A 25,150-nucleotide genomic window follows, 5' to 3' on the forward strand; every position below is an offset into this window, starting at 1 on the left:
GAGCCCTTCATGAACACATCTATATACATATACATACATACATATATATATATATATATATATATATATATATATATATATATATATATATATATATATATATATATATATATATATATATATATATACATCTTATACTCACTCACTCTGCTGCAGACGTGGGCGCTAAGATAAAGCTGGACCACATCCTGTACAAGGTGGGCGTGGGGACGCGGTGCGGCGAGGGGAAGCAGTACCCGGACGACGGACCGGACGTCTTCTGCTCCTTCCCCTGGGCCGAGATGGTGGTGGAGGATCTGTGAGGACACATCTGCACACATCAGTCTGTGTCCTCTGGAGGGCAGAAGATCTCACTTACATGTTCACTTACAGATGAACCTGCAGACAGAAATACGTCCAGAGGAAGAGAGGAAGTCACGTAAATAGATCCGTAATGACGGATGTATACAAGTAGCATCACAATAGAATAAAACAATAGTAACAAACTAACATTTATAACAATTCTAATAACTAAAAATCCAAGTTTGGAACAAAACAGACACAAAAAAAAATATCAAATATTGTATATTTTTTGAGTATTTAATACTTCAATGAACACCATTACCCATAAGCCCTAGAGTCCATGAGAGTCGAAGCGTCACAGATCTTAAATCAACAGAACAAAGAGGACAGAAGTCTGTAGACTGCAGAGACAATAAATATAACGACTTAAAGTCTTATTAATATGAACGAAAACAAGTTATAATGAAGTGACATTTTCATGGGAGTTGTAGTTTTTTGTTGTTGTTTAAACTTAAAATCACAATAGAATAAAAACGAGTAAGAAACAGGTTGTCATTCAAAACCCAACTAACATTTCTAACAACTTTAATAACTACAAATCCAAGTTTGGAACTAAACAACAGACTTGTTTCTTTTTGAGTATTTAATACTCCAATGAACACCATTACCCATAAGCCCTAGAGTCCATGAGAGAGTCGAAGCGTCACAGATCTTAAAAACGCAGAACAAAGAGGACGGAAGTCTGTAGACCGCACAGATAACAGCTGGAATGTTAAAAACAACAAAAATAGTTACAATGACGTAAAGAAGTTTTTATGGGAATTGTAGTTTTTTTGTTGTTAAACTTAAAATCACTAGTTTTAGTTTCTATTGGAGCTGATTTATTGTTGTTCAATTCTGATTAATTGTAAAAGTGTGTTTCTATGAAAGAGGACGTTTATATAAATAAATAATAATAACAGCTGGATGAGACAGAACTCCTCTGACGTGACGACTCTGTTTCTCTATCGAGCACATAAACTAACACTGTGTTCAGACCTGGACCAGGACTCTCAGACCCGGACCAGGACTCTCAGTCCCACTCTGGTTCTGACCCGGTTGTCTTTCTGTCTGTCTCCAGATGTGGGAACAAGAGGTCCTGTGAGGTCCCCGTCACTGAGCTGGTGTTTGGTCAATACCCCTGTAAGGAGCCGACCAGATACCTGGAGGTCTCCTACAGCTGTGCTACACCTCCTCCTCCTCCTCCTCCTCCTCCTCCTCCTCCACCTCCAACCAAACCGGACTGTACGTACACCGTGTATTTATACTTCTGTTCTCTCACTGACATGATACCTCTACTAGTATTCTACCTGAACCCTTGAACCAGGTCTTAACCCTCAAACAGCAGGTCTTTGGTGGTCTGGTTCAGGTTTCAGATGGTCTGGTTCAGGTCTCAGGTTTCCTGGTTCAGGTCTCTGATGATTTGAATCTGTTTCCTCTGCAGGTGAAGAGAAACCAACCGATGACGTCTGATGTTTGAAACCTTCTGTTTGTTTCTAAAAGTGTGAAACAAGAAGATTTAAATGATTTAACGTGAATAAAGTCAAAGTTTTCCTTCTTCTTCATCGTGTTTCTGTTTTATTGATTGAACAAAATAAAATGGGCTGAAACACATCGAGAGGTTAGAGATGTATTTGTGTTCACGGTTAAAGTACTAATACCACACTCTGAAAATACTACAGCGTAATACTACAAGTAAAAGTACTGCGTTCTGAATGTCACAATAATCAGCAACAGGTTATTGACAGATCAGTTAAATGTGAAATGATTTATTATTATTTATTATTTATTATGCCAGAAAAACATTTAGTTAAAAACACCAGGATGTTGTATTATTACCCACAATCCTTTGCTGCAAATATACTGTATGAGCATTATAAAGCTCAAGGTGCAGCAGCAGCATCTCCTCCTCCTCTTCCTCTTCCTCTTCCTCTTCCTCCTCCTCTTCATCCTCTTCATCCTCCTCCTCTTCATCATCTTCATCCTCCTCCTCCTCCTCTTCCTCCTCCTCCTCCTCCTCCTCCTCCTCTGCCTCCTCTGCCTCTTCCTCCTCCTCCTCTGCCTCTTCCTCCTCTGCCTCCTCCTCCTCCTCCTCCTCCTCCTCTTCCTCTTCCTCTTCCTCCTCCTCTTCCTCTTCCTCCTCCTCCTCCAGGAGCAGAGCTTCTCCTCTCTGCTGGAGACCCAGGACGTATTGCTGGACCCGCTGGAGGGAAGGGGGGCACGGGAGGAGAACCAGGACCGGGACTGAGAGGGGCAGACTGTCAGACCTGCTGCAGTAAAATGAGAGGTTTTCTAAAGGGACTCTGGTGCTCATGAACACTACCGCTTTAGTCCACAGGGGGGCGACAGAATCAACAGAAAGTTAAAGTTCCTTCTAATTAAATCTTTAATGCTGGAGTATTTCAACACTGTATTATTACTACAGTTTACTTCTAATAAAATATACAAGTACTCCTTCTTCCGATGAGTAAAAGTACATTTAGGGCAGCAGCAGACTCTAGTCTGACAAATAAATACATTTAGTGTGAATAAAACAATGTTTAACTGTTATTTAGATGAATGAATAATAATAATTACTTTGCCCAGTTCCTTAATGTATTTCTAATATGTATAAATATATATAAAAAAATATTTATTATATATTTATAGATATTATCAATGTATTTGTAAATAAATAATATCATAAATGATGTATAGTAATATAGAATTCCTGCTTTATTATATGTATTATAAATATATGTAATATAATATAGTATTTAATATAATAATATATTAAACAATATATTATATTTATATATTAATAAATATTAAATATATAATATATTTCTATCTATAAAAATATATAATAAATATAAATAATATTTATTATAAATATAATAAACCCCTCGTGCTCCAGTGAGTCAGCTGCTGAACTCAGTTTCCATTTTTCTTCATTTAGTGAAGAAACGAAAGTGAAAGCATCTGAAGCTGTGACGCGTCTCCGCCGCTTTGTTTGTGTCGGTCGGTGTCGGTGTGTCTTCTGTTACCGGACAGACTAAGAATGGACGAGACCGAGCGTCCGCTCCCGGTGACCGTGGAGGGGGACTGGATCCCGGATCAGACCAAAACCATGAAGAACAAACTGCAGCTTTACTTCCAGAGCAAGAAGAAGTCCAGCGGGGGAGACTGTCGCGTGGAGGCCGAGGACGGAGCTCCGAGAGCGGCCGTGTTCTTCCGATCCGAGGAGGGTGAGTCTGCATGAATAAAAGTGACTGTCGGGACATTTATTTATTTTACTTTATTTGAATGGATTCAAACTGAGAACAAAGTGAGTTTAAAACACGTTCTACGTGTCAGAAATAACAAACAGGCTCGTGCGTTTTACCGCGAGACACAAACTTCCTCACAGTGTGAAAACAGTAAAAACAGTTTGAGGAAATAACACAACAATTACATAACATTTAATTATCAACCGAAAACCTTTAATTTACGTGTTTTTGTTCCTCAAAGTTTAAGGAAGTAATAAACACTTTAAAACTGATCCCAGCTCAGATTGTCAGTTGACTTCCCAGCATGCACTGCACCTGTCCAGCTACCAGGCCTGCTCGTTATTAACAGATGATGAGTCACAACAGAAGACTTCTAAAGGTGGATTCATTATTGACAGATGAACATAATGAACAGAGTACCTGAGTAGGTAGTGAACAGAGTACCTGAACAGGTAGTGAACAGAGTACCTGAACAGGTAGTGAACAGAGTACCTGAACAGGTAGTGAACAGAGTCTACCGACAAACACAGAGAGCTTCCCCCTGTTTCCAGTCTTTATGCTAAGCTACGCTAACCAGCTGCTGTTACTTGCTGTTAAACTGATGAAGTGTTTGATGTGATTCCAGTGAGAAAGAGAGTCCTCGCCAGAGAAAACCATGAAATCATTCTGGACAATCAACCCGTCAAGTTACGTCTGAGTTCTGCTTCAGTAAGTACAGAAGATATGAAAGATAAAAAATACATACATACGTGTATATATATATATATATATATATATATATATATATATATGTATGTATCTGAGTATAATGATGTAAACGATGTGACCTCTTACTCATTCCTGTGGGATTTGTAGTTCTTTGTATACTTTAATTTAAAGACTACATTTCCCATCAACCTGAATTGTTGTTTCGTTTTGATTGTTTATTTACAATTAAAGAATTTAAAGACAATAAAAATGACAGAATTATGCTGTTTTTATCCATTTTTATTGATCAATAAAACAGCTGATTAGTAACTCTTCAACAGTATTGTATATTAAAGCTTTTTAAATAAAATCTAATCTAATATTCCCAAACAACCTCCCTACAGTCATTAAACACAAACACTTCCTACGTGACCTTTATAACATTACAGCTTTCTTCTTCTGTGGTCTACATGTAGATGACTTCCTGTCTGTGTGACGCAGCAGGAAGTTGAACTTTAACACTTCTTTAATGTTCATGTTTGTTTGTTTCATTTAAAGATTTAAAGCATTTCTGTTTTTACTCCTCAGAGCCCAACGAACAGTGACCACGTCTCAGGTAACACCTATTAACGTCATATTGATTTTAATGATCAGCTATTGTCAACAATCTCATGTTGGTCCGTCTCTTAATACGGTCGCACTTCCTGTCTGTGGCTCATTGGCTCCTACTGAGGATTAAGTCTTTACAAACACTAATCTATAGCTCCATCAGAGATCTGCTCACTGTGGGTTCTACTACAAACAGGAGGCTAGAGGGACTTTGTTGGGGACTATTTTCAGCGGCGGATGAATCCACATTTATTGCTGTTTGTGGGACTTGAGTCAGAATGAACAACAGTGAGGCTCATTGATGAGTTCATCAATACTATATTTATAAGGAGATACATTCACTGTTTTCTAAAGGGACTGGTGCTCAGAGACACTACCACTGTAGTCCACAGGGGGCGCCAGAGTCAACACAGAATGAAAGTACCTCGTAGTAGCTTTGAGTTTTAGCTGATTTGTGCAGTAAATTCCAAAACAATGAAATGTAATAGTTGACATTCATACTTACTTTATTTCCGCTTCCTGAAACACTCTGGACTTTCTTTGTTTCATTGACTTCGAGTGTGCAGATGATTCATTTTAAACTGAACAAACCTGATCGTCTTGATTCTCAGAGTCGTCGACTGACTCAAAGACTCAGAAGTCAGACGTTGAACCTGGAGGCGGAGCTTCAGCAGAGAAGAAAGAGGGTAAGAACATACAAGTTAAACTACAGAGAGTAATCATTTCTATGATTCTGTTTTTGTCAACGCTTTATTTTACATGCTCATAAGTTCCACTGAGCTTTCAGCCACATCTCATGGTCTTCATCAGCTCAGTTGTCATGGAGATAGTCCAGTTGTTGTCAAGGGACTCAACTAACCCTCAATCTCAATATCCCCAAAAACATAAATTAAATATTTTATGGTAATTAGAGGAAAATATTAGGAAATAATTAGAAAAAAACTTCACAATCTTTCATCCATTTTTTCGCGTTTTCAACATTCAAATCAAACCCAGTTAACTTCCTCAGATGAAGACGATGAGTCTTTTTATTCGTCTCCTCTCAGAGTCGGAGTGCGTTCGGAGCATCGCCGTGGTGTTGGACAACGTGACGGACGACATGCCCAGAGACCTGCTGTCCATGCTGGTGGAGAATGTCTCGGGTTTGGACGACAGCTGCTTCAGTCTGGAGATCATCTGGGAGTCCAACAGAGCCGTGATCACCTTCAACCAACCGGCAGGTAGGAGACGACACGAGGCCGCAATAGATACCCAGATCCACTCCTTACACACATAGAAGTCTATGAGAAGATGACTCTACTTCTCTCTTGATTTATTACCTCAGTAAACATTGTAAACATGAGTTTATGGTCTCAATCTCTAGTTTCAAGTCTTCTTCAATACAGCATGATGTTCATTTAGTACATTATGGTCCATTTAGAGTCAAACAGACCATAAAGCAGGGGATGCTTTAGGGCGGGGCTACACAGTGATTGACAGGTCTCTACCATAGACGTATACGGCGTCTCTACGTCACTCCTCCTCAGTCCAGATATGGTCACTTCCTGTTCACTGGTTGATAAAAACCAAGATGTCGACGACCAACAACGTGGCTCTTTACAGCTCGTCTCGTTCACAGTGCTCTGTGGGTGTGACTGTCATCGCCGTTCATATCTATACAACCACTGAGTTTATGATTATATTGTTTACTAGAGCACAAAGTTCCTCTCAAAGTGCAACAGTTTAACTTGACCTGATTATATTTATGTTTTAAGAGAAATTAAAGATTGTATGCGTCCAATGTTTTTTATTGTTGTTTCCTGTGATATCAGAAATATTATATTTAATATGAATATTGATAGTTTTCAGTAACAATTAAATCCTAATGATACTCTTTCTAATTAGAAGTATTTATCATGAAAAACAATGTGCTCTTATTTTGTAATAAAGGCAACATGAGTCAAAATCTCATTTATATAAAATGTACTTTGATTTATTCCCTCAAGTTATTAAAGTTTATTTCAAGTGTCTGTAATTTATACAGTTATCTTAGAGCTCAGTTACAAATCTCAAGTGCTTTGAATTTATTTCATTCCATAAAATTATGAAATGTGTCTGATTTGACCTCGAAGGCATCAAACGACAAAACAATCGACGGAACAAACATTTAGCACCAGAGGATGAATCATTATTCATTCATAAGAAAAGACTTTAAACTGTCAAATTAAACCAAAGTATTAGAAACTAAACAGAACATTTGATTCAGCAGACCCTGAACCAGTCTTGTTGTAGTTCTAGACCTCTTGTATTCCTAACCACCAGGTGTGATTGTCACCTGATGAGCCTGTTCCAGTGTTAAAGGAGTAATCCGGAGTATATTTTCTCCAGATGTGGAGAAGTTCCTCAGCGTGAGTGAGTCCAGCCAGAAGCTGCAGAAACGTGGACTGACGGCTCGTCCACTGGAGGCAGCAGAGAGCGTCCGAGTGGAGAGTCTTCCTCCGAACGTGGTCAAAGGTACACAAACTGTCAGATCTCTGTTTTCTCTTCCGCAGCGTTGAAGCTATTGTGGTCACGTCTTCTGTATTTCTGACTTCAGACATGCTGGAGCTGTATTTTGAGAAGGACTGGGCTCTGCCGGAAAACATCGTCATGATCCCGAATGAACAGGCTGCCGTCGCATCTTTCAAAAACCCCAAAGGTCTTTTCATTTAGCTTTAATACTCACGTTTTACCTTCTATTACTACATAAACTGTGTTCCAACTTTAAAAACATGTTCGTGCACCAATGATTCCACATCCACAGGCATTAATATGCTAGAACAGTCTCCCATTGCTCCCAATCAACCATTGTTCATTCTAGCATTTTCCGAAACGTACAAACAAAATACTCCCTGAAGAAGCAAGAATAGTGATAAGTGAGACAAAGATATATCTAAAATTCCCTCTTTGACTTTGAAATCTTTGACTCTAATATGTCAAAAAAATTCAGATTTGAGACCAAAACCAAATATAAGAACAAGGTTGTCCACATACTTTCGTCCATGCAGTCTGTAAAACAAATTATTTAAATGCATTCTAGCTACAAATAGAACAACCACTCACCTGAACTTTCCTTTTTTTATCCCCTGTATTGCTGCAGTCGTGAAAAGCATTTGCACAAAACAAGACTATGTGATGCGGTCCATCCCTGTCAAGGTGTATCCGTTCTACGAGTCCCTGGGCACGGCGCTGTACGGCAAAGAACGCCCAACATGGAAGATGCCCGATCCCTTCAGCGAGAGCGTTCACCACGTCGTCTGGAAATTCCTCCTGATGAAGAAACTGTTGAAGAGCATCAACGATCAGATGCGTCCGTACTTCTGCAGCGTCGACTTGGAAAACCCCGAGGTGAAACTCAGCCCTCTCCCGGGGTTTCTGAGGCAGAAAGGTCTGACCGCCCAACACGTAGACAAGTGGATGAGCACCGCCAGAGAGGCCTTCCGTCGCCAAATGTCCGAGTACAGCGCCTTCGAATGTACGGCGAACGCACCTGCGTGGAAAGCCGCGGAGAAAGACGTCCGTTCGGCCGTCAGGGAAGACGCCGTCCTGGTGCTGGACGCATCCAAGGGAATTTTGACCGTCGCTGGCCGAGCTGACGATCTAAAACGAATCAGAGCTCCTGTGGAGAACCTCGTTCTTAAAGCCATGGATCAGATCAAACGTCAGGTAGAAGGTTTCTCTGATGTGATGGTTATGTCTCCTGCGATGTTCTACATCCTGAACCACGAGGGCTTCCAGAAAGCTGCCCGGGACATTTCCCCCGACATGAAACTCTCCTTCGATGAAGGCAACCAGAAGTTGACCATTACAGGGCTCCCCGCAGAGGTTTACCAGACTAAAGCGTGGATCTTGGAGAGGAACGTGGGTATGAGTAAAAAGCACTTGAATATCCCCCCAGCTCTTCTGGACTTCCTAAAGACGGTGGATCCCATGGACATGTCGCAGCACCTGTTCACATCCAAAGGCATCGGTGCCATCTACACGATTGAGAGCAAAGGGTTACATCTGTCGGGGAGTTCTGAGAGCGTCCTCGCTGCCGCAGAGAGTAAGATGAAGACCGATCTGGCCCACCAGATTCTGGATGTGGAAGACCAGGAAGTTCTGAAACTTCACCTTTGGGTGAAGCTGAACCAACAGCTGTTGGAAAGCTGCAACTCTTCAACGAAGAAAACCGTGGCCATTCAGATGCACCCAGAGAGGAGAGACAAAATAACGGTGGCCGGCTTCCTGAATCAGGTGAAAGAGGTCAGCAGCAGTCTGAGGGAATTCATTACGAACTACTCACGAGTTCAAGAAACCATTCGTGTCAAGTCCTGCGCCGTTGTTCAGTTCATTGACAAAAAGAAATCACAAGATTGGTCCGGTATTGCCAAAGATAATGACATAGAAGTCCTGTTTGATCCAGAGAGGCCAAAGATCACCCTTGCTGGGGCTCGTATTCACGTCCAGAATGCCAAAAGCTGCTTCCAGGAGTTGAGCGGCGCCCTCTCCACTGACAACCTCATAGTGGATAAGCCTGGAGCGAAGAAGTACTTCCAGTCTCAAGGAAGCCTGTTCCTGTCTACGATAATGACAGAATTCAGCTGTGTGGTGTTGCTTTGTCCGGAGAATCAAGAGGAGGAGGAGGACGAGAACTCTGAGGAAGTAAAAGATGGCCTTTGTTATTGCAAAGTGAAGACCGCAAGTGGAGTTCTGGTCTCGGTCAGCAAGGCCAACATCTGCAGCTTCGGCGTGGACGCAGTGGTCAACGCGGCTAACGAGGATCTGCAGCACATCGGTGGCCTGGCTTTAGCGCTGCTCAATGCCGCGGGACCGGAGCTGCAGAAAATCAGTGACGACCACGTTGCCAGAAGTGGAAAGCTACGACCGGGCGACGCCATCGTAACGGGCGCCTGTAAGCTGCCTTGCAAGTACGTCGTACACGCGGTTGGTCCGCGGTTCTCCGACTTTGACAGGAAGACGTCGGTGTTGCGTCTGAAGCTGGCAGTTAAAAACAGTCTGACGCAAGCGGAGGGCGTGAACTGCTCCACTGTCGCGTTGCCAGCGATCAGCTCGGGGGTGTTCGGTTTCCCCGTCGACCTCTGTGCCGACACCATCGCTCAGGCGGTGAGGGAATACTGCGACGCTCCGGGAGCTCCGAGATCGTTGACGGAGATTCACCTGGTGGACAACAACGACAACACGGTGAGAGTTCTGGCCACGGCCGTCAGCAGAGTGTTCGTTGACCTCGGACCTACGATGACGTTGCCACCGCCGGCAGCAGGAAGAGGCGCTGGGGCTTCTGGGTAAATACAAGACACATGAACTTTTACTGTTTATTAGAACGTACTGCAGCTTAGACATTTTAGGAAATGTCTTTGTTGTAAATACAAGATCAGATAAGAACTTCGTTGATGCCACGCTGGGGAAATCGTCTTGGTTCCAAGCTAAGCTAACCGGATGCTAGCTGTAGCCTTATCGATATGAGAGCGGTGTCAATTTTCTCATCTAACTCTCCACCCGAAAGGGAATACATTCCAAAATGTCAAATTGTTCCTTTAAGGCAGGGGTCACCAACCTTTTTGAAACTGAGAGCTACTTCAAGGGTACTGAGTAGTACGAAGGGCTACTTTTTTGATAGAAACTTCCTGAATAACAAAGTTGCACAGATCACCTTTTAATAATAATAATATATATGAAGAGACTGTCTGATCACATGTTAATTATTCCTCACAATAATTAATAACAATGATTGTGTATTTTGTTCAAAATCACACATTTTTGTACAAATTATCACTTCTAAAAAATTTTAGAAAAGCATTAAGTGTCATATCTTCAAATCATGTCTTGTTACCTTTGTAACATTTTTGAACAAATCATGAACTCTGTCCCATGTTTACACAAATGATCAGTTATGTAAGATAAAAAAATCTGATTTTTAAATTAATCCTATTACATTAGTAGGCTACTAATCACCAACTTTTGGGAAGTCTGGGTCACCGTTGCATTGCACAATAAAGCCTGCATGCCGACCCGTCATGGTGGGAGCCCCGTCTGTTGTCACCGACACCAGCTTTTCTAATGGAACCTTTTTCTCCACGAAGAAACTAGTAAAAAGTCTCATCTATAGCCGAGGTGCGTGAGAGTTTTTGGGCACCCGCGTTCAAACCTCTAGTCTGGGCCTTTTCGGTCGGATTGCGATGCCTCGCCTCTACCCCCGCCACCCACGAGTTGTTGCCCCGCGGCCTGTTCCGAGGACTGACGACGGGGTGCGCTCGCGGCGGGGGTGGCTGGGGCCGCGCGTCCGGTTCCAACGGGAAGCGTCCGCAATTCGGATTTTTGATTCAATAAGAACATTAAGCTCCTCCGCGAATCGCCACCTTATCGTGGTGGAGGAGTTTGAGTGGCTCAGTGATCCTGGGAGCTATGTTGTCCGGGGAATTAGCCCCTGGTAGGGTCTCCCAAGGCAAACAGGTTTCAGGGGAGAGCCCAGACTAAGAGCGGTTCAAAACGACCCCTATGATAGTTAGCCCACGGACTATAGCCACCTCGCCCGGACCAGGGAAACCGGGGTACCCTCCCGGAGCCAGACCCAGGAGGGGAGCTTGTAGGCGAGCGTCTGGTGGCCGGGCCTTTGCCCATGGGGCCCGGTCGGGCTCAGCCCGAATAAACACCATGGAGCAGCCACCCTGTGGACCCACCACCCACAGGGACAAGCATCGGGGTCAGGTGCTATGCAGACCGGGCGACCGGCCTTCTTGGGGTCAGTGGGAGGGGTCCTGGAAAGGGCGGCGCCTACTGACTCCATAGTTCTCCTGGGGGACTTCAATGCTCACGTGGGCAATGACAGAGAAACCTGGCAGGGGGTGATTGGGAGGAACGGCTTGCCCGATCTGAACCCGAATGGTGTTTAGTTATTGGACTTCTGTGCTTGCCACGGTTTGGCCATAACGAACACTATGTTCGAACATAAGGTGGCTCATAAGTGTACCTGGTACCAGAACACCTTAGGCCGGAGATCAATGATCGACTTTGTAATCGTATCATCTGATTTGCGGCCGTATGTCTTGGACACTCGGGTGAAGAGAGGAGCAGAGCTGTCAACTGATCACCACCTGGTGGTGAGTTGGATCAGATGGCAGGGGACCCGGTTGGAAAGACCCGGCAAACCCAAACATGTAGTGAGGGTAAACTGGGAACGTCTGGAGGAGGACCCTGTCCGGGAGGTCTTTAACTCCCACCTCCGGAAGAACTTCTCACATCCCGAGGGAGGTTGGGGACACAGAATCCGAGTGGACCATGTTCAAAGCCTCTATTGTGGATGCGGCCGCTAGGAGCTGTGGCCGGAAGGTCATCGGTGCCTGTCATGGCGGCAACCCGAGAACCCGGTGGTGGACACCGGAGGTGAGGGAAGCCGTCAAGCTGAAGAAGGAGACCTTCAAGGCCTGGTTGGCCCAGGGGTCTCCTGAAGCAGCTGACAGGTACCGGCAGGCCAGAAGGGCTGCAGCTGCGGTGGTCGCGAATGCTAAAACTCGGGCATGGGAGGAGTTCGGGGAGGCCATGGAGAAGGACTTTCGGTTGGCCTCAAGGAGGTTCTGGCAAACCATCCGACGGCTCAGGAAGGGAAAGCAGGGCTTACCCCAGGCTGTTCTCAGCAGGGGGGGGGGGGGGAACTGCTAACCCGGACGGAGGACATCGTCGGGCGGTGGAAAGAGCACTTTGAGGAACTCCTAAACCCGACCAACATGTCCTCTGCAGAGGAGGCAGCGCCTGAGGACCTAGGGGGAGGCTCACCCATATCCCTGGCAGAGGTCGCTGAGGTAGTTAAAAATCTCCTTGGTGGCAAGGCGCCGGGGGTGGATGAGATCCGCCCTGAGATGCTGAAGGCGCTGGACATAGTTGGGCTGTCCTGGCTGACACGCCTCTTCAATGTCGCATGGGGGTCGGGATCAGTGCCCATGGAATGGCAGATCGGGGTGGTGGTTCCCATCTTCAAAAAGGGGGACTGGAGAGTGTGCTCGAATTACCAGGGTATCACACTACTCAGCCTCCCAGGGAAGGCTTATGCCAGGGTGCTGGAAAGGAGGCTCCGACCACTTGTCGAACCTCAGATTCAAGAGGAGCAGTGCGGATTCCGTCCCGGCCGTGGAACAGTGGACCAGCTCTTTACCCTCGCAAGACTACTGGAGGGGCTCTGGGAGTTTGCCCAACCAGTCTACATGTGCTTTGTGGACTTGGAGAAGGCTTTCGACCGGGTCCCTCAGGGGGTCTTGTGGGGGGTGCTGCGGGAGTATGGTGTGCCGGACCCGTTACAACAGGCGATCCGGTCTCTGTACGACTGCAGTAGGAGCTGTGTCCGCATTCTCGGCATTAAGTCAGACACGTTCCCGGTGGCTGTTGGTCTCCGCCAGGGCTGCCCTTTGTCACCGGTCCTGTTCGTGATTTTCATGGACAGGATATCTAGGCGCAGCCTGGGGGCGGAGAACGTCAGTTTCGGGGGTCTCGGGATCGCCTCTCTGCTATTTGCAGATGATGTGGTCCTGTTAGCCTCCTCGGATCATGACCTCCAGCATTCACTGGGGCGGTTTGCAGCCGAGTGTGAAGCGGCGGGGATGAGAGTTAGCACCTCCAAATCTGAGGCCATGGTTCTCTGCCGGAAACCGGTGGATTGCTCCCTCCAGGTGGGGACGGAGTGCCTACCTCAAGCGAAGGAGTTTAAGTATCTCAGGGTCTTGTTCACGAGTGAGGGTAAGATGGAGCGGGAGATCGACAGGCGGATCGGTGCGGCTGCAGCAGTAAAACAGGCGCTGCACCGGACCGTCTTGGTGAAGAGGGAGCTGAGCCGGAAGGCAAAGCTCTCAATTTACCACTCGGTCTACGTTCCTACCCTCACCTATGGTCACGAACTCTGGGTCGTGACCGAAAGGACAAGGTCGCGGCTACAAGCGGCCGAAATGAGTTTCCTCCGTAGGGTGGCCGGGCTCAGCCTTAGAGATAGGGTAAGGAGCTCGGTCATCAGGAGGGAACTTGGAGTCGAGCCGCTACTCCTTCACGTCGAAAGGAGTCAGCTGAGGTGGTTCAGCATCTAATTAGGATGCCTCCTGGACGCCTCCCACTGGAGGTTTTCCAGGCACGTCCAACTGGGAAGAGGCCCCGGGGAAGACCCAGAACACGCTGGAGAGATTACATCTCCCAGCTGGCCTGGGAACGCCTCGGGATCCCCCAGAATGAGCTGGAACATGTTGCCGGTGAGAGGGAGGTCTGGGTCGGCCTGCTTGGCCTGCTGCCACCGCGAGCCGACCCCGGATAAGCGGTGGAAAATGGATGGATGGATGAAGAACATTAAGTTCAATTTTTAGACGGAGCTCCATGGTGACTAGTGCTATTTTTAGAACATGCCTTGCGGGCGACTCACGTGGTCCATGCGGGCGACCAGGTGCCCGCGGGCACCGTGTTGGCTACCTCTGCTTTAAGGGAACATGAGGCCATTTTTGTAGTTTCTCTGTTGATGGATTTCAGTTTCATCTCCAACACTGATATGCTGCTAAACCCACAATGTCTTCTTTTCTACATTTCTGTTTCTACATCAACTAAAAACATGCAGATCACTTGGAAGGTGGATCTTGGTGTGTCTGAACTGTATTGCTCTCTTCGCAGTGGATATCAGCCGGTTCGAGGTCAGAGCCAGTCGCCCAGGGGCCGTCCGTTTGGTGAAAGAGGAGGAGGAGGAGGTGGAGGAGGAGGACGAGGAGAAGGAGGAGCTGGATTCCAGGGAGGTCTGCAAGGTAACTGGGGAGGTCAGAACCTCAGAGACCACGCCAGCCCTGGAGGGCACGGAGGGTGAGGTTCTTCATCTGCTTCTCATCTTTATTTCTTCTTCTTAGTTTTGTTTTTGCTCTGCAGTAAAGTTTTCAGGACCAGATTATTGGAGTCTTGAGATATTTAGAATACCAGGTCCACCATTGGGTCCGAAACGGAGACTGTTTGTAAGAAGTGGATGTAGTCGTTGTGACGTCCCCCGTTGGTTTGTGGACTGATGTTTTGAAGCCTTAAGGTTTTTGGCCATCACCATCTTGTTTTTTTGTCCCGTCGCTAGGAGTCGCCCCCTGGTGGTCACTAGAGAGAATGCAGCTTTAACACATGCCCCTAAACTCTGAAACAGCCTACATTTTTATATAAAACCTGCTCAGACTACAGGAAGCTTTGAGTTGCTGCTGAGATACATTTAGTTTTCTTCTATTTTTATTGCCGTGTGCTTTGTATTAATTTCTTTTCTGTGTCTGTTTAGCAGTTTGGTCCACTGTAGTTGTTTTAAATTGTGCTATACAAATAAAGTTTGACTTGACTCTCTGTGATGACATCAGTCCTGCTCTTTGATTGGCTGTAGGTCGGTGGGGGCGGAGCAGACCACCGCTGAGGGTCTGAAGATTGTTCTGCAGAGGGGCAACATTCAGGACCAGACTGTGAGTACTGAGAGTGATATGATCCTCATCTGTTTATGAAAGGCTGAACAACAACAAATATGGATTAAATCAGAATATTATGTGAGATTACAACATATATAGATATGATTGTATTATTACTTAAATGAAATATTATTGTATTTTACTTAAATAACCTTAAAGACTAATGAGTTGTCTTGAATTAACCATCTGGTCCTTTCAGTTGTCGTCCTAAACTTCAGTGTGATTTTGGGTCCACAGACTGACATCATCGTCAACACCATGTCGGAGGACATGAACCTGAAACAGGGAGCCGTGTCCAAAGCCCTCCTGCAGGAGGCCGGGTCCGGCCTGCAGTCAGCTGTTTGGTCTGAAGCCGGGGCGTCCGCGCTGCCGTACGGCGACATCGTCGTCACCGACGGCTTCAACCTCAAGTGTCAGAAAGTCTTTCACGCCGTCTGCCCGCCTTGGGACAACGGATCCGGCCAGGCAGAGGAGGTGAGGGGCTGATGGGAAATGTATGTTTTGAGCATCGGATACGGACTACAGAGGAGGAAACCTCATTCAAAAACACACTGACATGTTTAACATCAAAATCAGCCTTAAAACAAAAATGCAGAGTAACTGCATAATGTTGTTAATATTGACATTTCTTTCCAAATCTATAGAAATCATCATCTCATGTTTGAAAATGTCTCTAAACGACGTCTACTGTTTTAAATCATTATCAAGATCCATTCTGAGATAGAGTCGACCGTTTGGGACGAGTCTACGTCATGAAGTGGATTAAGTGGATTTGGCTTCATCAGAGCCCTTACCTACTTTATTTCTGCATTTTTCAAAATGATGCTTAGGATGGACTAAAGCCTCGGTTATACTTTCTGTGAGGAAACCGAACAGAACCGACATTCTCAAAGCTCCTCAAAGTTCTCCTTTTTTCTCCGCCCATCTTTGTGAGTAGATAGAAAATGTGGGCGGAGACTCGCGGACTCTCGCATATGCGGCAAGCATAAATCACGCTTTAGGCTCAGAACTTGGACTTGAAGTTACACTTCAAGTCCAAGTTCCTCAAATGTGCATTTATGGACGGTACTTTAGTAAATGAGCATCTCACTGTTGCTCCACAACATGTGATCTGTAGTTCAGGGGGAATTTGAACCAACAACCTTCCAGTCAAAGGTCTATTCATTGAACCTAATAAGCTAAAAAGAGTTTATTCCATTTCTCGTCTCCCGTGTGTCGTCTCCTTGTCTCAGGAGTTGGTGTCCATCATCAGATTTTGTCTGAAGGAGGCTGAGAATCAACGGATGACGTCGCTGTCCTTCCCGGCCATCGGCACGGGAAACCTGCGCTTCCCCAGAGACGTGGTGTCCAGAGTCCTGCTGCGGGAGATCCACTCGTTCAGCCGCAGAACAACTCCTCTTCATCTGAGAGAGGTGGCCGTCGTCGTTCACCCGAGTGACAGCCAAACTGTGGACGTGAGTTTCATTTCATTCGTGATCTGACCGAGAAAACTAAAAGCTGTCAATGAGAAAAAACAAAGAAAGACAATAAAAGACTTTAATAGCTGAAGAGAGACAAGCTAGTTTAACTGTATTAACTGTGTGTTTTTCAGTGTTTCACCAGGGACTTCAAAGGTCAGACTGGTCAGAGGAACGTCCAACGTGAAGCTCGAGAGTTTAACGAGGCTTCACGGCCAATCTCAACATCACTCAGCCAATCACAGCAGTCCCCAGGTAAGGAGCCTCCAGCACCTTTTATTTAAACCTTTATCTCTATGTGATCCTTCATGAACGACAAACAACAAAACTGATGAGAACACACAAAAATCCAATCACTTAGAGACAGAAAGTTGAGTTTAATGTGTGATTTTAGAGACAGAACGGTGAGTTTAATCTGTGACTTTAGAGACAGAACGGTGAGTTTAATCTGTGATTTTAGAGACAGAACGGTGAGTTTAATCTGTGACTTTAGAGACAGAACGGTGAGTTTAATCTGTGATTTTAGAGACAGAAAGGTGAGTTTAATCTGTGATTTTAGAGACAGAACGGTGAGTTTAATCTGTGACTTTAGAGACAGAAAGGTGAGTTTAATCTGTGATTTTAGAGACAGAAAGTTGAGTTTAATCTGTGATTTTAGAGACAGAACGGTGAGTTTAATCTGTGACTTTAGAGACAGAAAGGTGAGTTTAATCTGTGATTTTAGAGACAGAAAGGTGAGTTTAATCTGTGATTTTAGAGACAGAACGGTGAGTTTAATCTGTGATTTTAGAGACAGAACGGTGAGTTTAATCTGTGATTTTAGAGACAGAACGGTGAGTTTAATCTGTGACTTTAGAGACAGAACGGTGAGTTTAATCTGTGGTCTTTGTGTCAGCCTCCTTCGGCCAGGTGTCGTCTCCCACCCTCGGTGTGTACCAGATGCAGATGGGTCGGCTAAATCTCGAGGTGTCGACTGGAGACATCACCAAGGAGGCCTGTGACGCCATCATCAACTCCTCCAATCAGGAATTCACCCTTAAATCAGGTGACCATCCCTCTTTATTTCCTCCTCTTCCTCTGTTTGGTTTAGACTCAATATTACAGTAAAAGTAGTTTACTGAACAAACCTTGTAGAATTCAATGAAGAAAACATTTCATCTTAAATTCCCTTCTGACTTCCAGCAGCATCGTTTATTGGACCTGTTCTTCTTCTTCTTTGTATAACTTCTCAGGAGTGTCGAAGGCGATCTTGGACTCCGCTGGATTAACAGTTCAGATGGAGTGCTCACAGATCGGTATGTAGCTGGAATTTAATCTTCATTCATCCACAACACTGTGGATATTATTTAACTATTTCTTCAATTACTTTTAAATAATATTGTAACTATTCAACTATTACAATCAACTGATATTTTAACCATTTATCCATTAACTACGGCGCTCAGTAAACTGTTTGGCCATTTCAGCCGCGGTCGTGTATCTCCTCTTAAAATCAATAAGATGTCCACATCTTTATATACGGTAAAGCATGTGGGCGCCAACAGGAGCTTAATGGTGCATTCAGGTGTACCTCAGAAAGAAACTCCAGCTGTTGGTGTAAAGTACCCTCCTGCCATCTAGTGGATCTTCTTATTGTTGTTTAACAGTTTGTCCCCACTTGACTGCTGGAATAAATAATCGTTATTACACATTAAATAAAGTATTTAAAGGTGACACAGTGTGCTACAATCCCTAAATATGTCACACTTGGTACCATGTAGCGTTCTCTTCTTAAAGAACAGGTCAGGATATGAACCGTGACCTTAAAATCAAAAGTCAAATGGAATCGTGGATTTGGGAAAACCGTAACCTGCTACTTTTAGTTCACACTTACCCGTCATATTTAGTTTAACATTTGATCAAATGTATTCCTGTCTTTTAGCCAATGCATTTTGACCTTCTAACCAGTTAGTGCACCTTCCTGTATCTTCTCTCTGCAGTGAGTTCTCCGGGTTACCAGCCCGGTATGTTCATCATGACGTCGGCCGGCCTGCTGCCCAGCAGACACATCATCCACGTCGTGGGCCAGAACGATCCTGCAAACATCAGGGACCTGGTCTACTCGGTGCTGAAGTACTGCGAGGAGAACAGGCTCAGCTCGGTCTCCTTCCCAGCTCTGGGAACAGGTCAGAGCAAACAAACACATTTATATTAATGCTTATTTATCTGTTATTATTTGAATCTGATAGAGAAGCTTTGTTTCATTTGTATTGTGTGTTTTTTTAAAAGATAAATCTTCTCCTGAAGCGGCCGATGTGAGACGTAAAGTCTGGTTTCTCTCAAACATTTCCTCTTTCTTCTTCTTCTTCTTCTTCTTCTTCTTCTTCTTAATCTGTTGTCATCTCTATCATTTCACTGGTTCACTGTGCAGTCATGTTTGGCTGTATTAGAACAGAAGACAGAAGTGAACACCAGCTTCAATGGACAGAACTCAGACATTTTGACTAAATGTAACTTCTGGAGTTAACAGAATGATCCAACACTTATATCTCTAAGTCTTTTAATGACATACTATAATATGACTTTACAAAATCAGGAGTCACACAGGGATATTGATTAATGAAGTGATTTATTAACAACAAAATATTAAACCAAGAGTAAACCATCAAGTGTCACACACCATTCCGATCCTCTTGTCCATCATAACCATCATCACCGGTCCTCGTCCGTCCCGTCAGGTCAGGGAGGGGTCAACCCGTCGGCGGTGGCGGACAGCATGGTGGGAGCCGTGGTGGACTTTGTGAGGAAGAAGCACCCGATGTTTGTTCGCAGCGTGAAGATCCTGATCTTCCAGACGGTCATGATGAGGGAGTTTCACAAGAGCATGATGAAGAGAGAGGGGGAGGAGCTGGAGGAGAAGAGCACCTTCGCCAAGTTCAAAGGTAATCAGTGAAGTCCAAAGACTCTCGTTGGGATTATTTCATTCTGTTTATTTTTTTTTCTCATCACTGTATCAACAAGTCTCATGTTCAGACTCAAAACAGCAATGCATTGGTCCGTCTGTCAACAGTGTCTGTTCTGACTTCCTGTCTTGTGTTCTCCGCTCCAAACTTATTGGTTCCTACTGAAGACGTAATTCGTCATTTCCTAAAACAGCTGGTTACTGTAGTTTTCATCAAACAAACAGGAGGAAATAGTGCATTTTTGGGGGCTATTTTCAGCGGCGGATTAACCCACATTTGTTTTCAGCAGGACGGAGTAACTGTTGAACTTGTTGACTATAACAACAATACAGAAGCTCATCATCCTTTTAAGCGTCTCAGTAAAGCAGAAACTCCAGTTAAAAACCAACTTGTCTGTCTTGTTTTACGTCGTTTCAGACACTGTCACGTCGTTCTTCCGGGGACTCGGGGACGAGCGACCCGCTGCAGAAGACCTGGTTCTGGAGAGAGAGGAGTTTGAACCCACGGTGTTTCAGCTGTGTGCCGACAACGACAAGGTAAACCTCCAGCTATTCACTGCTGTCATTCATGTGAGAGAGGTGACAATATGAAATATGCTCATAAACTAAACTCCCCACACTCGTTACTCATAGGCCGTGAGTCAGGCTAAGAAAAGGATCCAGGATCTGATTGTGGCCGAGCAGGCGGAGAGAACCATCACAGACCAGTACATCGGGAAGCTGTCGCAGGCCGACATGGACCAGCTGAGGGCCCTGCAGAGGAAACTGACGGTCAGCATCCGTCTGAACCGAGGGCTGGAGGACCAGGAGCCCAACATCCTCCTGGAGGGTCTGACCAGAGACGTCTACACCGCCGAGTCTGCAGTCAGGTCGGCAAATCAATTCATGCAGGAGAACAAAGAAAAATACAAAATGTTTGCATATTCCTTTAAATGTGTGTTGTTGTTTTTTTCTAAACCATCAGGGAAATCATCCACAAGGTGGAGAGGTCGGAGAACTTGAGGACCAAAGCCCTGCTGCTGAGCGGGCTGGTGGAGTGGCAGTACCAAGACCAAAGCGGGGCGATGACGTCCTTCGACATTTACACCAACCTGGAGCTGGAGGAGGCTCTGGAGAAGAAACAGAAGAACTTGAAGATCAAGATCAACAACGAAAAGTACATCGCTCAAGTCATGTGCAGAAAGGCAGCGCCGGTGAACGGGCGTAAAGAGGTGGAGCTTCTGAGAAAAGAGGGGAAAGGTGAGTAAAGGAGCGCTACAGGATACACCACCATGTTTCTACATGAACATGTTCAACGAGCACGATGAAAACTAAATCGGTAGACCTTCTGAGGACCGACATGGAATCTGATTGGTTGAGTCTCAAACTAAACATTCAAACTATCGTCAAACTTTTGTGTTTTTTAATGTCATTATAACAGAGAGCACCATGTTCGTTTTCATCGATCACATTAGTAAAAACATGTTTGACCTCCTTTGTTTTCATGTTCGAGTCAAATTTCACAGCTGATGAGATCCACTTTAAATTAGTTTGAAGTTCACACACAAAGTTAAAGCTGTACAACAGTGATATGAATTCATACATTTAAAAATGTTTACTCTTGTTTTTATTCTTATGTTGTAATTTACTTTTTCTATTTTAGCTGAATTAATTTAACTACTTTGATCTTACTCTTATTGCTTCTCTATTTTGACCGGGTGTCGGTATTTCTTCTTATACACCTAATATTTATCACTCACTACTATTGTATGTACTATTATATATACGTAGCATACTATTATATACCTACTATTATACGTACCTATTATATATAAGTACTATTATATATACCTATTATACGTACCTATTATATATAAGTACTATTATATATACCTATTATACGTACCTACTATTATATGTAACTATCATATATACATACTATTATATGTACCTACTATTGTACGTACTATTATATATACGTACCTAGTGTTATACATACCTACTATGATACATACCTACTGTTATACATAACTATTGTTATTACTCTCTTTGCAGATGACCTGCCGTCACATTGGGACAACATGAAAGGAGACCTCCTCCAGCTGTTTCCTCTGTCTCCAAAATCCAAAGAATCCAAAGAAGTGAAGACAGAACTAACAAAGACCGGTCTGACTGTCAGCATCATCAGCGTATGTTCAGTATCTGATCATCAGAAATATATATTGATCACTTAAGACTGTATCTTTGCTCAGCGTCATTTAAGTACCAGCGTCTTCATCCTCTGTGATGTATTATGCCGGTGAAACTGAATATTTGAGCCGTGTACAGAAATTTAAATAAAATCCATTTGATTGGACCACTAGAAAGTGGGTGGGGCTTATAGTGCCCCGTCATCAAACGGTTGGAGAAGCTAAAGACGCTCTTACTCCCGTTTCAATGGGACTTGAAGTGATTTTGACTCACTCCAGAATTATAGTAGCTTTTAAATATTCACATAGTTTAAATGTATAGACTCTCAGAAACAATCAAATCAGTATTGGATATATAACTATACGCACAAACCAAATTATTCTTTCATTCATATTAATATTTCATATGTGAACTCAACCATTCACTTTAAGAATATTCTATTTTAATTTTTACGATTTATTAACTGTATCTTTACTGTTAGATTTCTTATTTATACTTTGTATTTTTTATATAATTTTTACTGATGCCTCTTGATGCACTACCCCTTTTTTTTGGTTTTAATTTTGTTAAGTTTGCACAATTTAAAAAATACATAAACATAACAGAGATAAATTACATCACAGTGCAGGAAGAGGCAGAAAACCAACTGGGTTTATCTGAAGCCTCCACCTGTATAATATTATAACTTCACAGTATTAAAGAGAACACAAAATGAATATACATAAGATATGACGACGTAATATTGATGACCAAGTATTTTAACAATCAGAATCGTTTATTGCCAAGTACGCTACACATACAAGGAATGTGACATAACAATGAACACAGTGCAATAATCAAGATATAATTTAAAAATAGAAACATATTCTAATTTACAATAAAATATGGTAGACCAACAGTAATTTAAAACAAGTGTATTGTAAAAGTGTATTTAAATATAGAAACATAGAAAGGGAGTGTAACGGTATCACAAGATATGATATATATATATAATAATGCTGCTGTGTGATGAATAAAGGATAATCGTATCTTAACACGAGCAGCACAGTGAGAATTAAGAACTTGTCGTGACTTGTGTCGGCAGGTTGAACGAGTCCAGAACCCGATGCTGTGGCAGAACTACCAGCTGATGAAGACACAGCTGGAGGTGAAGAACAAACACACAAACAACGAGAGGATGTTGTTCCACGGCACCGCGGCCTCCTCCATCGACTTCATCAACAAACAGGGCTTCAACCGCAGCTACGCAGGAGCACACGGTACACAGAGAATACTTCAAACACAATTAAATACGTTAAAGGTTACATGCTACATACCAGAGCTGCATCGTGAGGAAAGTAAACTTACAAAACAATATAATATTTAGTTTCAACACAACAAACTGCTCTGCCGTTCCTGTAATATTTGTCAAATACTAGTAACTTATATATATATATTAGTGCTGGGCAAGTTAACGCGTTAACGCATTAATTAATTCACGCCGACAATTATTTTATTACAGCTGTTTGTGTGGCGTCTCTTCCGTCTCTTCCTGTTTCCTTCACCTACTTTCTCCCGGGTCCTAAGTCCCTCCACGTACAGCTTCTTATCACCCTCTATGTACCAAGCCCTAAAACAGTGATATGACTTCATACATTTAATATTTTTACTCTTGTTTTTATTCTTATGTTGTAATTTACTTTTCTATTTTAGCTGAATTAATTTAACTACTTTGATCTTACTCTTATTGCTTTTCTATTTTGACCGGTGTCGGTATTTCTTCTTATACACTTAATATTTATCACTCACTGCTGTTATACCTACTATTGTATGTACTATTATATATATACGTAGTGTACTATTATATACCTACTATTATACATACCTATTATTTATACATACCTATTATGTATACGTACATTATATATACATATTATATATACGTACCTATTATTGTACATACTATTATATATACATAGCATACTATTATATATACGTAGCGTACTATTGTACGTACCTATTATTATACATACCTACTGTTATATATTATACATACCTACTGTTATATATATATATATATATATTATACATACCTACTGTTATATATATATATATATATTATACATACCTACTGTTATATATATATATATATTATACATACCTACTGTTATTACTCTCTTTGCAGATATATATATTTGTATTTGTATTCATATACTTTAGATCATCCTCAGTCTTCTGTCTTGTTCAGCTGTGAGATTTAAACAGTGTAGTGAGCAGAAGACAGAAGGTGGAGCGTTGTATTAATACACTCGTTCCTCTGTTCTGTTCCACAGGAGCGATGTTTGGTAACGGCTCGTACTTCGCGGTGGACCCGGTCTACTCACAGGGCTACGCACAAGCCGACGCCAACGGCCAGAAGCGCATGTACCTGTCCAGGGTCCTGGTGGGAGACTTCACCAAAGGAAAACCTGGTTTGATCACGCCGCCCTCCAAGAACACCGGGAGCGCTGCAGACCTGTACGACAGTGTTTCAGACAACAGCAGCAATCCAACCATGTTTGTAATCTTCAACGACATCCAGGCGTACCCCGAATACCTGATCACGTTCACCTGAGCTCACATAATCACCTTCCGATGATATATAACCCTCTATTACGTGTGTTCTAGTTTAAACAGGTCTACAGTCTACAAAAACTGTTTGACGTAATTATATAATATGTAACAAACACTCACTAAATAAATAAGGAAGTACTGGAACCGAGTTAAAGATTAAAGTTAGCTTGAAAAGAAAAACAAAAGCATGATTAAATATTAATATTACTATATTTTAAAACCGTTATCACTTTCTATTTTTGTTTTGGTGGTCTGAAATAATGTTTAATAAAGGAACACTGCGACCATTTGGGGAAATTCTTTTGTCAGCGGATTTATTTATTATTATAGTAGTAATCTATTTATATTATTATAGTGATAATGTATTTATTTATATTATTATAGTAGTAATGTATTTATTTATATTATTATAGTAGTAATGTATTTATTTATATTATTATAGTAGTAATGTATTTATTTTCATAGGAACACATTTAATCCACGTGTGACACAGATGTTAGATTTCTATATATAAACTATATTTACTAACTCACGTGAGGTTTTATATGACGGGAACGTTGAACTCACCTTTCACTGGATACATTAAATAAACACTAACTTCCAGCGTCTCTTTGGTAAAGAAACAAAAATGTTTTAGTTTGTTTATATATATATATATATATA

General features: G+C 43.0%; 2 protein-coding genes across 2 annotated transcripts in view; both read left to right on the forward strand.

The window, feature by feature from the left end:
- Nucleotides 1–2,189, forward strand: part of LOC142939235 (L-rhamnose-binding lectin CSL3-like) — a 6,856-nt gene extending 4,667 nt beyond the window's left edge. Inside the window, exons 4-5 of the mRNA XM_076082483.1 lie at nucleotides 157–298; nucleotides 1,403–2,189. Of these exons, the coding sequence (XP_075938598.1) occupies nucleotides 157–298; nucleotides 1,403–1,643 (383 nt within the window). The 3' untranslated portion in view covers nucleotides 1,644–2,189. The remainder of the gene's footprint in view (nucleotides 1–156; nucleotides 299–1,402) is intronic.
- A 1,090-nt stretch (nucleotides 2,190–3,279) lies between these two features.
- Nucleotides 3,280–24,784, forward strand: LOC142939285 (protein mono-ADP-ribosyltransferase PARP14-like). Its single transcript, XM_076082557.1, has 23 exons — nucleotides 3,280–3,548; nucleotides 4,195–4,277; nucleotides 4,845–4,872; nucleotides 5,477–5,551; nucleotides 5,912–6,085; nucleotides 7,233–7,358; nucleotides 7,441–7,542; nucleotides 7,984–10,168; nucleotides 14,520–14,702; nucleotides 15,250–15,325; nucleotides 15,566–15,802; nucleotides 16,561–16,782; nucleotides 16,920–17,040; nucleotides 17,681–17,830; nucleotides 18,018–18,080; nucleotides 18,765–18,950; nucleotides 19,503–19,706; nucleotides 20,145–20,263; nucleotides 20,360–20,595; nucleotides 20,691–20,965; nucleotides 21,761–21,894; nucleotides 22,980–23,154; nucleotides 24,208–24,784. Exons 1-23 carry the CDS (start codon nucleotides 3,362–3,364, stop codon nucleotides 24,486–24,488), a joined length of 5,622 nt encoding a protein of 1,873 aa, XP_075938672.1. The 5' UTR covers nucleotides 3,280–3,361; the 3' UTR covers nucleotides 24,489–24,784.
- The last annotated feature ends 366 nt before the right edge of the window (nucleotides 24,785–25,150 follow it).

Source organism: Anarhichas minor, unplaced genomic scaffold (genome assembly GCF_050575085.1).
Source record: "Anarhichas minor isolate MPS153535 unplaced genomic scaffold, ASM5057508v1 ptg000095l, whole genome shotgun sequence".
NCBI lineage: Eukaryota > Metazoa > Chordata > Actinopteri > Perciformes > Anarhichadidae > Anarhichas > Anarhichas minor.

Coding starts and splice junctions, on each gene's coding strand:
- LOC142939285 (XM_076082557.1), top strand. CDS start 3,362: ATGGACGAGACCGAGCGTCCGCTCCCGGTGACCGTGGAGGGGGACTGG. Junction 4,278..4,844: donor TACGTCTGAGTTCTGCTTCA/GTAAGTACAGAA, acceptor TTTACTCCTCAG/AGCCCAACGAACAGTGACCA. Junction 18,951..19,502: donor CTTCCCAGCTCTGGGAACAG/GTCAGAGCAAAC, acceptor CCGTCCCGTCAG/GTCAGGGAGGGGTCAACCCG.